Below are 12,977 nucleotides of genomic sequence, written 5' to 3' on the forward strand. Positions count from 1 at the left end.
ACAGCCCTCTCTAAGCGGTTTACAGAGTCAGCCCATTGCCCCCAACAATCTGGGTCCTCATTTGACCCACCTCGGAAGGAGGGAAGGCTGAGTCAACCTTGAGCCTGGTGAGAATTGAACTGCTGGCAGTGGGCAGAGTTGTGGAAGGGAGGGAGGGAGGAGAAAAGGAAGAGCAATAGCAATATCCCTTTGACTTATATACCGCTTCATAGTGCTTTACAGCCCTCTCTAAGCAGTTTACAGAGTCAGCGTATTGCAAATCCCCACAATCTGGGTCCTCATTTTACCCACCTCGGAAGGAGGGAAGGCTGAGTCAACCTTGAGCCAGTTGAGATCTGAACTAGCAAATGGCAGGCAGCCGGCAGGCAGCAGAAGTAGCCTGCAGTACTGCACTCTGACCACTGCGCCACTTTTGCTCTAAGAAACTCCTCAGGCACCAAAGGAGGAGTGGATCTCATCCGCAGGCGATGGAGACACTGTGGAACAAGCAAGAGGTGCCCACTCTGATGGCTGCAGCCTCTGTTCCCCTCCCCTCCCTCCCCCTCCAGGCATTTGGGCACCAGCTTCCTTTTGGGTTCCACTGCTGAACTCTGGAGGAGCAACAACTTTGGCAGTGGGGGGCCTCGTTCTTTTAAAGATGTGTTTGCCGCTGTTAATTTTACTAAACAGAACAGAGAAAAGAAAACATTAGGGGGGAAAAGAGGTGGGACCCACAGAAATGAGGGCTTCTCGCACATGTACACAGCATGTAAAGTTTTGCACACATTTTTCATATGGTGACTGTACATCAGCACATGATCTGCCCCTGCGCATAAGACAGAGGCAGAACCTTTGCATTTTGGAAACTGGGTGTAAACATGGTCACCATCCTGATGTTGGTTCCCTGTGTCTCGTGCATAAATTGCCAGTGACATCTTCAAACCAGTGAATAACGGGGAGCCATCCATGTGGCTTTCCGACTGGAAGGTCTCCAACCCTAATCTTAACCTGATCTCTTGTTGTTAGTTGCAAAGTCATGTCCGGCCCATCGTGACCCCATGGACAACGTTCCTCTCAGCCTCTATATTTCTTTGCTTGCTATCGGCTGCCATAGTAACGGAGAGGGGGTGGTGGTTCGGTATTTGGCGGGGGAAGCGTGCGGGAGGAGATATCTTGGGATGAAGAGGGAGTTTTGTTCTCACCATCTTCTGCGCATGCTGAATGGTGTTGGTTAGGTCTGGTCAACCATCTCTGCATACCAGAGGGATGAAGCCACCTGAAGATGTGTCCCATATGACACCCTTGGGAGCTGGAGATCGGGTATTTAGCTTGGAGTTGTTGGGGGGAAGGGATTTGGTAAGTCTTTGATATGTACAATTTCGCGCCTTTAGTTTAAGATCTTGCTTTACTTTTGCTGCTTTCACTTCATATTTAGTAGAAGTACCTTTTCTCTAAAATAATGGAGTTGTGGATTTCTTTTCTTGAATTTTGAAGGAGGCACATCTGACATTAAGCAAGATCTGAAAATAAAGGGGTGAAATTGTGCATATCAAAGGTTTACCCAAATCCCTCCAGGCCTTCCTGTCCTCTACCATCCTCTGGAGTCCATTTAAGCTCACACCGACTGCTCCGGTGACTCCATCCAGCCACCTTATTCTCTGCCGTCCCCTTCTTCTTTTGCCCTCCATTGTTCCCAGCATGAGGCTCTTCTCCAGGGAGTCCTTCCTTCTCATTAGGTGGCCAAAGTCTTTGAGTTTCCTCTTCAGGATCTGACCTTCTAAAGAGCAGCCAGGGTTGATCTCCTCTAGGACTGACAAGTTGAATTGCCTTGCAATCCAAGGGACTTGCAGGAGTCTTCTCCAGCACCAAAGGCCTCCATTCTTTGGTGCTCAGCTCTACTGGTGGCTGAAAGGTTTCTCTTTCAACATTGGAAAGCACAATGGATTTTCAAGAGCGCTTTCCAAAAACAGAAGAGAAGAAGGCAGGCTGCTACCAAGCCAGACATCAAAATGCAGCAATTCATGCAGCTGCATTAAATGCCTTCACAGCCAAAGGAGATGGGAGCTGAGCTGGAAGGACAAAGCATGTGATGCTGGGAAGCCCCTTTGCACATCGCAGCCCTGCAAGCACTAAGCACTTGCCACATAAGCCTAAGACTGGAAATCAGGCTTGTCAGATGCTCCATCTTTTCTACCCTGCTCTACGGAGTGGAAAGTTGGTCTCTGACAGGAAGCCACTTGAAGAGAGGAGAAGCATTTGAAATGTGGATTGACAGGCGGCTGTTACGTATAAGCTGGGTTGACAGAGTCAGAAATGAGGAGGGGATAAGCTGCCTGGGCAGGGGTGGGTTCCTGCCATCATTACAACATTATGCACGTGTGCAGCATTTGCACCTAAAAAGGTCTACACATGCGCACAATAAAAATTATATATTTGCAATGAAGATTGGTCTGCGCATGTGCAGATCGAAAATCAAGATGGCGGTGCCAATCACAGGATCGGTTTAGGGGCATGACAGGCTGCATTACTACCTAGTCATCCGAACTGGTCCGAACCGGTGGGAACCCACCTCTCCGCCTGGGAAAGCCAAGGGAAATAATCAAACCCATCAAAAAGCAAAAGTTACAATATTTTGGGCATGGGATGAGACACCTGGAAAAATACGGCATCCTTCCCTTAATCCTCCAGGGAAAGATTGAAGGCAAACGAGGTTGAGGCAGAAGAAGAACCTCGTGTCTTCAAAATCTAAGAGATCAGTTTGGACAAAAATTCAGCAGCCCTTTTTCATGCGGCTGTTGACAAAAATATAATCGCCAACATGATCGGCAACGTCCGATGACAGATATGGCACAAGAAGAAGCGCTGCAAACACTGGCTGGGGAATTCTGGGAGTCAAAGTCCCCAAGTCTTAAAAGCTGCCAAGTTTGGAGACCCCTGGCATAGCCTGAAGATCGCTAGGACCCCCTTTTCCGTGCTCTAAATGAAGGGTTGCAACGGGAGCAGAGAGATGGGGGCTTTGTCATCTGGCAACCTCGGACTCTCAAAGGCCAGGCATGGTCAAGTTCTCATCCTTCCTACATCCTATTTTCAGCAGCACCAGATTAGCCCAGAGCCCTGGCTTGAAGGACAGTTGGGACAGCCTGGCCTGATAATGCGATTAAGCACAACTACCACCACGTCTCATGTGATCCAGCTGGGGAGGGGGAGGGTTGTCAGGGCTGCAACCTCCCTCTGGATCTCTGGAAGCTTTGGTCTCTCTCTCTCTCTCTCTCTCTCTCTCTCTCTCTCTCTCTCTCTCTCTCTCTCTCTCTCTCTCTCTCTCTCTCTCTCTCTCTCTCCCTCCCTCTCCCTCTCCCTCCCTCCCTCCCTCCCTCCCTCCCTCCCTCCCTCTCTCTCTCTCTCTCTCTCTCTCTCTCCAGCAACAGCCAGACCTAGGACAGCAGCATGGCTGAGCTCTACCAGCTAGGTACCTGGGGTAGGGGGTGGGAGTGGGCTGCCATACAGCACAGGAGGGTCTCACACATCCCACCCTCATTGCAAGGAGGGTTGAAGCCCTCCTGGGATCCTGTCTGCCCTGCCTGCCCAATGTGGAAGGCAGCAACGCCAAAAAAGCCGGATAGTTGGGTGGGGGGTCAAGGCTGCAGAGCAGGGGTGGGGAACCTTGGCCTTTTATGACTCGTGGACTTCAACTCCCAGGATTCCTCAGCCAACAAGGCTGCCCATCCTGGCTAGAGGGTCTCAAGAGCATCCAAATTGCGAAGGGCCTCAAAGGGGTGTCCCTCCTGACTAGATGACCTACGTATATGAAGTCCCTTCCAACTCTTGTTAATCTGTTAATAGATTGTGGGCAGGCTGGCAAAGGAATCGAGTGACGGAAGGAAACTCCGTTACCAGCTGGTGCCTCAATGCCAGCTCAACCCAGGAGGGGAGAAACTTAGGAAGAAGCATTTCTGACCACTTAAAGAGACTTTGACCTGGAGAAGAAGCTCTCAAAGGGGCTGGAAAATCCACACTTACGACCATTGCAGCATCCCCGTGGTCGCAGGATCAAATTTTGGGTGTTCAAATTTTGGGGCCAAATAGAAGAAGGTCGGGTACCACCAATGGCAACCGTTGCTGTGTCCCGGATCCCCCCTTTGTGACAAGTAAAGTCAATGGGGAAGCCAGGCCCACTTAACAACCAGGCTACTGTGTTATCAACTGCAGTGCTTCACTTAACGACCAGAAAGGTCATAAAAGGGGGAAAAACTCACTTAACATCTGTCCCGCAGAGCGATAGAAATGTCGGGCTCAATTGTGATCGTAAGACGAGGACTACCTGTGTTTTCTCCAGGCTGCCACAAAAGACCCCTGCCTGAAATGTGCACAGAGCTGGCCCAACTGAGGGAGGTCTCACACTTGCCTGGCCTGGCAGTGGGGAGGAGGAGGAGAGGACCACCTCTGGAGCAGCGCCAGGCACATGACGGTGAGTGGGTCAAAAAACATTGGCCACAATTGGTCCTTCGTTTTTAGATGCATCATCTTGCACACCCTGAAAAGACGAGCACTGGCATGGGGCCAAATAGAACAAGCCCAGGTACCTCCAGGGCCTCCTCCAATTTTGGAACTCTTTGGTTGCTAGTTGGCCTCCCTTGCAAGGCTCCTGGGGAGACTTAATTCCAGCAGAATTATTGAAGAGGGTGGTGGATCATGGGAAATGATGGGTGATGTAATTGCTGGGTGATGTAATCTTCCCAGGTGCCATGTGGTGAGGTGGGTAGAGGGTTAATCCTACTTTTGTGGATCTTGAGTGAGGGTGAATAGACCTAGCTATCTCTTTATCTCCTAAGTGCTGGCATCTGCTGTGGGCTCTTGAGGAGGGTGGGGGCTATTAAGAGCGAGTCTGCTTCCTGCCTTAAAAAACACGTTTCTCCATTTCTCATCCAGGGAAATACAACATTCTGCCTTTTTAATATTTCCTAGGATATTTCATTTTTCTAGGAGAGGGGTGGGTGCTAACTTCCTAGAGGTGTGTTCCAGCAGAGGCTTCCCTGGGGGGGGGGGCTCTAATTCAGATCCCTGTCCTGGACCAGGGGTTAGACCTGAGCTTCTTTTGCTCCTGGATTCTAGGATTTAAATGTCCACCACAAAACCAAAGACAACAAGGAAACCGAGAGTTTTTCCCCCACTGAGCTTTTTTCTGTCCCCCGAAGGCCAGACGGTGCTCTCCAGCCTGCCTCTTCAGATGCTGCTGTACTTCAACGCCTTCTTCCTCCCCTTCTGGTGTCTGTCGGAGGCAATTATGCTGGAGCTGAAGGTAAAGGGCTCTCGGGGCAGCTGCTGAGGGTAACTCTCTTCCCCTGCTTGGGAAGGTTGGACTAGATGACCTACAAGGTCCCTTCCAACTCTGATAATCTGATAAAAGGTGGAAGGGAAGTTTTCCAGTCCGTGGCATGACTGGAGTTTGCAAATAGGGCTTATAGTTGGAGGAGTCCTGGAACTGGAGCAGGACAAGGGACAGAATCTCCTCAAATGTTTGTGCATTACTCCATTTAATTGCAACCTGTGGTCTTTAACACGGAGAATAAAAGAGTTAGAAGAGACCTTGGAGGTCCTAGTCCAGGGGTGTCAAACTCGTAGCCCATGGGGCGGATGCATCACGCACTGGCCATGCCCACCCCTGGTTTAGTGAAAGGGGAAAAGTGATACGTCACATGATGACGATGTCACAATGCGAGTTTGGCACATCTGCCCTAGTCCAGCCCCCTGCTCAAGCAGGAGACCGTACACCATTCCAGACAAGTGGCAGTCCAGTCTCTTCTTGAAAGCCTCCAGGGATGAAGCTCCCACAACTTCCGGAGGCAACTTCTGTTCCATGGGTTGATTGTTCTCACTGTCAGGAAATTCCTCCTTAATTCTAGGTTGGGTTTCTCCTTGATGAATTTCCACCCGTTGCTTCTTGTCCTGCCTTCAGGTGCTTTGGGGAATAGGTTGAGACCCCTCTTCTTTGGGGCAGCCCCTGAAATATTGGAAGACTGCTATCGTGTCATCCCTAGCCTTTCTCTTTGTTAGACTAGGGTTACCTAGTCCCCTCCATTGATCTTCATATGGCCAGGAGTAGGTTCCGGCAGGCAGTACTGCCAGTTCATTCGTGTGCATGCCATGCGCATACGTGTGCTGTTTGCACCTACTTGATGTGCACTGCGCATGCACAGAACTGAAAAACAAGAGGACCACTTCCAGCGACCCGGGCCACCAAACCATTACTGAACCGGTCAGAATCAGTAGGAACACACCACTGCATATGGTTTAACCTCCAGTCCCTTAATCTTCATTGAACTGAATCATGAATCCTGAGCTCCACCATGCCACCATATAGGAAGCTTTGGGTCCCTCAAAAGTCTTGTGTACTCACGACAATTTTACCTGGGTCAGGAGAAGAGTCTTTGTCTCATATGAGCAGGCAAAGTCCGCAGGAGCCTTACCTTCAAATCTCCCTGTATCCTGGAAGAGAGGGTTAACTGAGGGCTCAGATTAGATTAAGTGAGTTGGAAGGGACCTTGTAGGTCATCTAGTCCAACCCTTGCCCAAGCAGGAGACCCTACACCCTTCTGACAGATGGCAGTCCAGTCTCTTCTTGAAAGCTTCCAGTGATGAAGCTCCCACAACTTCCGAAGGCAACTTCTGTTCCATGGGTTGATTGTTTTCCCTGTCCTTCAGGTCCTCTGGAAAATAGTTTGACACCCCTCCTCTTATTAGATTCAGAGGAAACCAGATCTGCCTGCAGCTAGTTTATTTCCTTCAGAATGTAAAGATAACATATTTTATGGGATGGCCAGTGCAAAAAGGATGGCTGCTTGCGATATAATAAGGGAAGTTTTCATTATTACGGTACCAGAAAGGAGGGAAGCAGCAGCTGGCTGAATCCCGTCTGTTGTGAGAATGCAGCCAGTGAATCTCTCCTGGCTTGCTGTTGAATTGCGGGCGGACAACCCTGGAGCTCTAAAGAGGCAGCTTTCCAGCTTCCCTTCGAGTTCAGGCATCGGCGCTGGGGGGCACCAAGTGTGTGGGCTGCTCCCCTTTTCTGGCAGGGAGGACCTCCTTCCCAGTATCATCTCAAGCTGGGCTCTCCTTGCTTCCCTTGGGCTGGAGAAGGCTCTGGAGAAGGGGCAGGAGTAGCGTAGCAGGAGGGGCCCATTGGAAAATATCCCCCACCTCTTTTTATGCCCCCACAGTTTGGCTTGCTACCCTTTTACTACCAATGCTTGCTGGTTGCTGCGTACCTGACAATCGTCGGAGTGGAAGCCGCTCGCCTCTTCCTTGGATACGTTGGGAATTTGAAAGAAAAGGTAAGGAATGACGGGGGATGCTATGCTTAGCTTTCTTTCAGTTGTGGATATATTTAGACGTTATTGCAAAGTATCTCCCACTGAAATCAAAGAGTCTGGGGTCCCTGCAGCTCCAGCCCTGAAAGAGAAGTTGTTGCAGGCCTCTCGTATGGGGCGGAGTTTCAATTGTCCGGGCAAGGCTGCCCTCTGACCTTTTCGGATCCTCCCTGTGGATACACCTGAGCAGGTGTCCAATGCCTGGCGCGTTTTCAAAACGCATTAAATTAATCTTAAACACGGAAGCAGAGAAGAACATTGAGAGGAGCAGATTTGGCTTCAAGGGTGCCCAGAGGCTTCTGAGATATAGCTGCAATTCGGGATGAATTCAGGGACCAGGTGGCAGGGTTCCAAATAATACATCCATGGCGAACAAAACTCCGAGGCAGGTAGATTCCTCAAAGAATAGTTTTATTAACTATTAATAAAATTATTTGGATATATTGTACTAGTACAGTTCTGGGGAAAGCTGACTCTGAAGGTTCCCGTGGTTTTCACCTAATTAAAAGTCCCCCCCCCCTAAAAGTCGCATGGTCCAATCAAGGTGCCGCCTGGTTGCCTGATGACATCACTCCTCCTCTCTCTGATCAGGTATGAGACTGCCCTTGGTTCCCAAGAGAAAATATTTTGTTTTGGCTACAAAACCCCGGCTATCTCTATTCCCCCCTCCCTATCCCTCAGCCCTAGTGCGGCAGCACTGAAGCTCCAAGATGGATCCGGTCAGGTGAGCTTCAGGGTTGACACCAGGTTAGTCTCTTGAAAGGTGACACCCCCGCCTCCCCATTGGCTCCCACAGGTTCCAGAGATGGCTGGATTCCTCCTCCTGTCCTTCGTCATTGAGATGCCCGTCTTGCTGTTCATCCTGACAGACCATCAGGTGATCCGTATGCCTCTGGAAATGGCGGTGCACGGCGTCCTCCTTTGCTTCCTCACCCTGGAGATCGTGGCCGCTTCCTTTGCCCTCAAAGACATGGCCAGGCACCTGGCCAGGCAGTTCTACCTGATGCAGTTTGAAGGGCGTCCGGGCAGGGTTAGGCACCAGGAGTTCTGTGGGGGGGACCAGCAGCCTTGAACATGCCCCAGTTTCAGTGCAGGGGCTCTAAGCACCCACTTCCTGCAAGAAAGAGGAGTCCCTTAATAAATTAAACGTGACTTTGGACCACTTGGGCTGGAGAGGACTCCGGGAACGTCGGTTCCTCTCAGTTTCTTTTCTGGTAAAGTCTGTTCATTTTGGTTTTGCTCATTTTTCATTTCTGCAACTCTCTAACAAAATGAAATTCAACGCAGAGAAAAGGAAAGTCTTGCACTTAAAACCCAAAAGTACACATATAGATTGGGTGAAACCAGGCTTAATAGCAGAAACTGTGAGAGGGATATTGGAGTCTTAGGGGACAACCAGCTAGGAGCCAGCAGTGTGTGGTGGCAGCCAAAAAAGCCAACACAATTCTAAGTTGCATTAATAGAGGGATACAAGATCAAGTGAGGTACTAATACCACTCTATAAAGCCTTAGTAAGACCACACCTAGAGTACTGCATCCAGTTTTGGTTGCCGCGATGTAAAAAAGATGTCGAGACTCTAGAAAAAGTGCAGAGAAGAGCAACCAAGATGATGAGGGGACTGGAGGCTAAAACATACGATGAACAGTTGCAGGAATTGGGCATGGCTAGTCTAGTGGAGTAGAGGTGACATGATAGCTGTCTTCCAGTATTTGAGGGGCTGCTACAGAGAGGAGGGGGTTGAGCTATTTTCCAAAGCACCTGAAGGCCAGACAAGGAACAATGGATGGAAACTGATCAAGGAGAGATTCAACCTGGAAATAAGGAGGAATTTTCTGACAGTGAGAGCAATCAACCCATGGAACAGAAGTTGCCTTCAGAAGTTGTGGGAGCTTCATCACTGGAGGCTTTCAAGAAGAGACTGGACTGCCATCAGTCAGAAATGGTGTAGAACAGAGATGGCGCATGAGAGACGTTCCTTCCCATTTTTTGCATGCGTTTTTCGCTCTCCCCAGGCTCCAAAGGCTTTATAGGAGCTTGGGGAGGGTGAACACAGCCCCCCCCCCCGGAGGCCCTGAAGCCTCTGGAGGGCTTAAACCGACCCTACGAGCAAATCGGAAGTCCGTTCCTGAACTTCTGGTTTGCCCATAGAGCTGGTTTGTTTTGCGCTCCGGAGGCTTCAGGGAAGCTCCTGAAGCCTCTGGAGGGCCTCCGGGGGGGGGGAGGCTCTTTTCGCCCTCCCCAGGCTCCTATAAAACCTCTGGAGTCTGGGGAGGGCGAAAAATGGCTTTAAAAAAGGCTTTATAAAAGGCTGAACTCAGCTGGCCAGTGCGTGCTCTGAGGGCTCTTTGGGACAGTTTTCATCAGCAGAGACCTCTCCCCCATCTCAGCAGGGCGTCTGTCACTCCATGGCCTCTCAGTCCCTGCCCCCCCCCCCCCCCCCCAAGGCAGCAGAGAACAAAGCTTAGTCAAGCATCATGCTTGGAGGCCACCCTCAGCCTATTCTGGAGCAAGGGAGGAAAAATGATGGGCTGGGACAGAAAAAGGCAACATTGTGGGCATGTGACGGAAAAAGCATGTCATTAAGCATGTGTTGCCACAGACCCCTTTCAACCTTTAAGCCTCCCGCTTGCTTTGGAGAGGCAGCATAATTGGTCAACATAAAGAAGAAAACTTCCCCCAAGTTTTACAATACATGCTTTTAGTTGTTTCTTTTGTGATACGCTGCTTACCAGACAGAGCCATGGCTCACACTTGGCTCAACATTTCTGGGATGTCCAGAGATGAGATGAGATGTCTAGAAATCAGTGGAATATCAGTAACATCCTCTACTTTCTGCCCCCTGGTGGGGTTCCCATACTACAGTCATACAGGGAAACCACATTCATCTCTTTTATAAAATTGCCTCCCGGCGATACTATTAAAATCTAATTAATAAGAGGCTTATTAATTGAATAAAGCATAAAACCCACAAAGGGCAATTAAAACCTACAAAACAATAAACCAGAAAGAAAGTAGCAATACTACCAGAATCTGCTAGCTCAAGAGAACTTCCAGCATTCTCACAGATTTTCCCCCCCAATAACATTTTCAAGAACTGCTCCAAACTTGATTGCAGAAAATATGACTTCAGCAACGGAGTGGTCAATGCCTGGAATGCTCTACCTAACTAACATCCACTAACCCTCACAGCTTCAACCCTAAACTATCCACCGTGGATCTCACCCCACCCCATTCCTAAGAGGTCCTTAAAGGGGGCGTGCATAAGCACGCCAGCGTGCCTACCGTCCCTGTCTAATTGTCTCCATTTATTCGTGCCCATTTCCTGTGTTCATGTCCATGTTTATACTTATACCTGTTATCTCGTACATGTTTGACAAACTAACTAACTAACTAAATAAATAAATAAAAACATAGATGAACAGTTATACCAAAAGGTGGATTTAGTAAACAAATATATTCTAGCCTAGCACGCTTAGCTGATGTTTCAGTATGCGGTATAAATGAAGATTAATTTGAATAATTTCCTAAACTAACATTAACTATGATGGAGGCTTACAATTATTTTTCATATCTTGGAACACCACATTTCAAACGCATTGGCCTTTTCATCCTTTCCCTGTGATATAATTTGCAATTTATTCTATTTGTGCAAAGACACCTATGACAACTTCCCTGCTTGTCCTTAGAGCCAATTTGTTCTTAGCTATGGCCTGATCTGATGACTTGTGTGGAGGTTACACTTTAGAACTGAAAGCGGCCTCCAGATTAAAGAGCTGTGACTATTTAGACTTTCCTTGAATGCAACCAGTGAAGTGGAGCCTGCCATTTATTTATATTTATTAAAATTATTTGCAGATGGTTCATCATAAATTTTCATTCCCACCTCCTAAGTAAGCGTCTACCTCTGCGTCCCTAACCTGGTGTCATGAGTCCCAGAATGTCCATAGACATCTCCCTTGGTGGTCTCCATGTTTGCTGCTTGTGACTAATTTATAGTATTTTTAAGAATGGAAGATTTGTTGCAAAGCAAAACATTGACCTTTATGTTCATCATCATCGAGAAAAATACCTCTGGGCCACAAAGTCTGCTTTGGACTTCGACTCCCAGAGTTCCTCAGCCAGCTTTGTTGGAGTTGAAGTCCACAAATCTTAAAGTTGCCAAGGTTGGAGAACCCTGTGCGAGGAAATCTGCAGGCCAGATACAGGCTTGCAAACTCGCTTCGCTTGTACGCACCACCTCCGTGCATGCGCAGGAACTTCTGCACATGCATAGAGCATCAAAAACAGGATGTGATGACGTCTGGGTGAGTGGGTGGAGCCTTCTGCCACCACTACCGATTTGCCACCTCTGATTTTCGGTAAATTTGTACTTGTGAGCATTTGTTTAATGGATGTTCCTTTCTGGGGGGATTACCTGTATTAGGGACTAGATCTGGATTGCAACATGTGAACCACCACTAGAGGGCAGTAATACCCTCTGCTGCCATCTAGTGATCTTTCGTATTTTGGCAGCCCAGATTCCGTCTCTGTCAGGGTTATTTCTATAATAGCACACTGGAGAAATCCCTCTGTCCTGAGATACGCCTTTGCCTGCAGCCAATGTAATGGTTATCTTCCACCGCCATGAATAGAATCACGAACAATAACCTAGAAATGCAGATGACATGCAATGTCCCTCTTTCCTTAGCCCAAAATATAGCCAAGGATTCCATGCTGGGTTGGGCAGTGCAAGAGCCCAATTTGTTCTGTTCCTGACCGCTGCAAATTTCTGATTTGTAATCCAAAAGGCTAAAGCAAGCACTGATTCAGGGATTCTCCAGTGCTGAAAACCACCACGAGATGCAGCACCAGAGAGCACATCCTGCTCAACTACCAGCTGGTGCTTAAAAGGCAAAGACGCATCAGGCACTTTCCCTGATGCCCATCCAGCCAGGCATGCGCTTTGGAATGCTGGGAGTTGAAGTCCACAATACTGGCAGGCCACATGTTGGGCCAGGTTGGTCTGAGACAATAAAACAGGTCGTCGTTCTCTTCTCCCAGTGCAAGAAGGAAAAGCTGCAAGGAATATCAGACTGCTAAAATTGAGGGCAGCTAAGGCAAGCAGCTATATTGGGGGCATGGCCCAGTTTGGCACCTTTTGAGGTGCTGCTCTTTTCAGTAGTAGGTTCAATCTTTTTGCCTCTGCAATAAGCCAGAAATGTCTGGATTTTCTCAAACCCTGAGCCAAAACCAATGAAGGCACATTATCGGGATCGCGTTCTGCCCCACACATCCCTGCGACCCATTCGCTCGCACAGAGAGGGACTTCTCCGGGTGCCGTCCTCCAGAGAGTGTCAGAGGGCGGCGCCCAGGAGTAGGGCCTTCTCTGTGATGGGCCCTACCCTTTGGAATGACCTCCCCCCAGACATTAGGACAAGAACTGACCTCCGCTCCTTCCGCATGAAACTTAAGACCCACCTGTTCCGACTAGCCGGCCTGGCTTAATTTAGAGCTTCTCCACCTCTTGGGCATTTTTAATTGTTAATTTTAATTTTTAAACTTTAACTATCATTGGGGATTTAATTGTTTTAAATTATTGTAATTTATTTATTTATTGTTCCACCTCCTCCATATTGTATTGTTGTGACCGCTGC

At 48.7% G+C, this 12,977-nt stretch overlaps 1 protein-coding gene across 1 annotated transcript; it reads left to right on the plus strand.

Annotated features, from left to right (window-relative positions):
* Nucleotides 1-3,375: 3,375 nt before the first annotated feature.
* On the plus strand, nt 3,376-8,472 carry LOC309399274 (transmembrane protein 17B-like). The gene is made up of 5 exons (XM_081966974.1): nt 3,376-3,445; nt 4,313-4,444; nt 5,172-5,275; nt 7,194-7,307; nt 8,140-8,472. The coding sequence occupies exons 1-5, from the start codon at nt 3,424-3,426 to the stop codon at nt 8,413-8,415; spliced, it is 648 nt and encodes a 215-aa protein (XP_081823100.1). The 5' UTR covers nt 3,376-3,423; the 3' UTR covers nt 8,416-8,472.
* The last annotated feature ends 4,505 nt before the right edge of the window (nt 8,473-12,977 follow it).

Source organism: Natrix helvetica (assembly GCF_964273705.1).
Source record: "Natrix helvetica genome assembly, chromosome: 14".
In the NCBI taxonomy this organism is placed as follows: Eukaryota; Metazoa; Chordata; class Lepidosauria; order Squamata; family Natricidae; genus Natrix; species Natrix helvetica.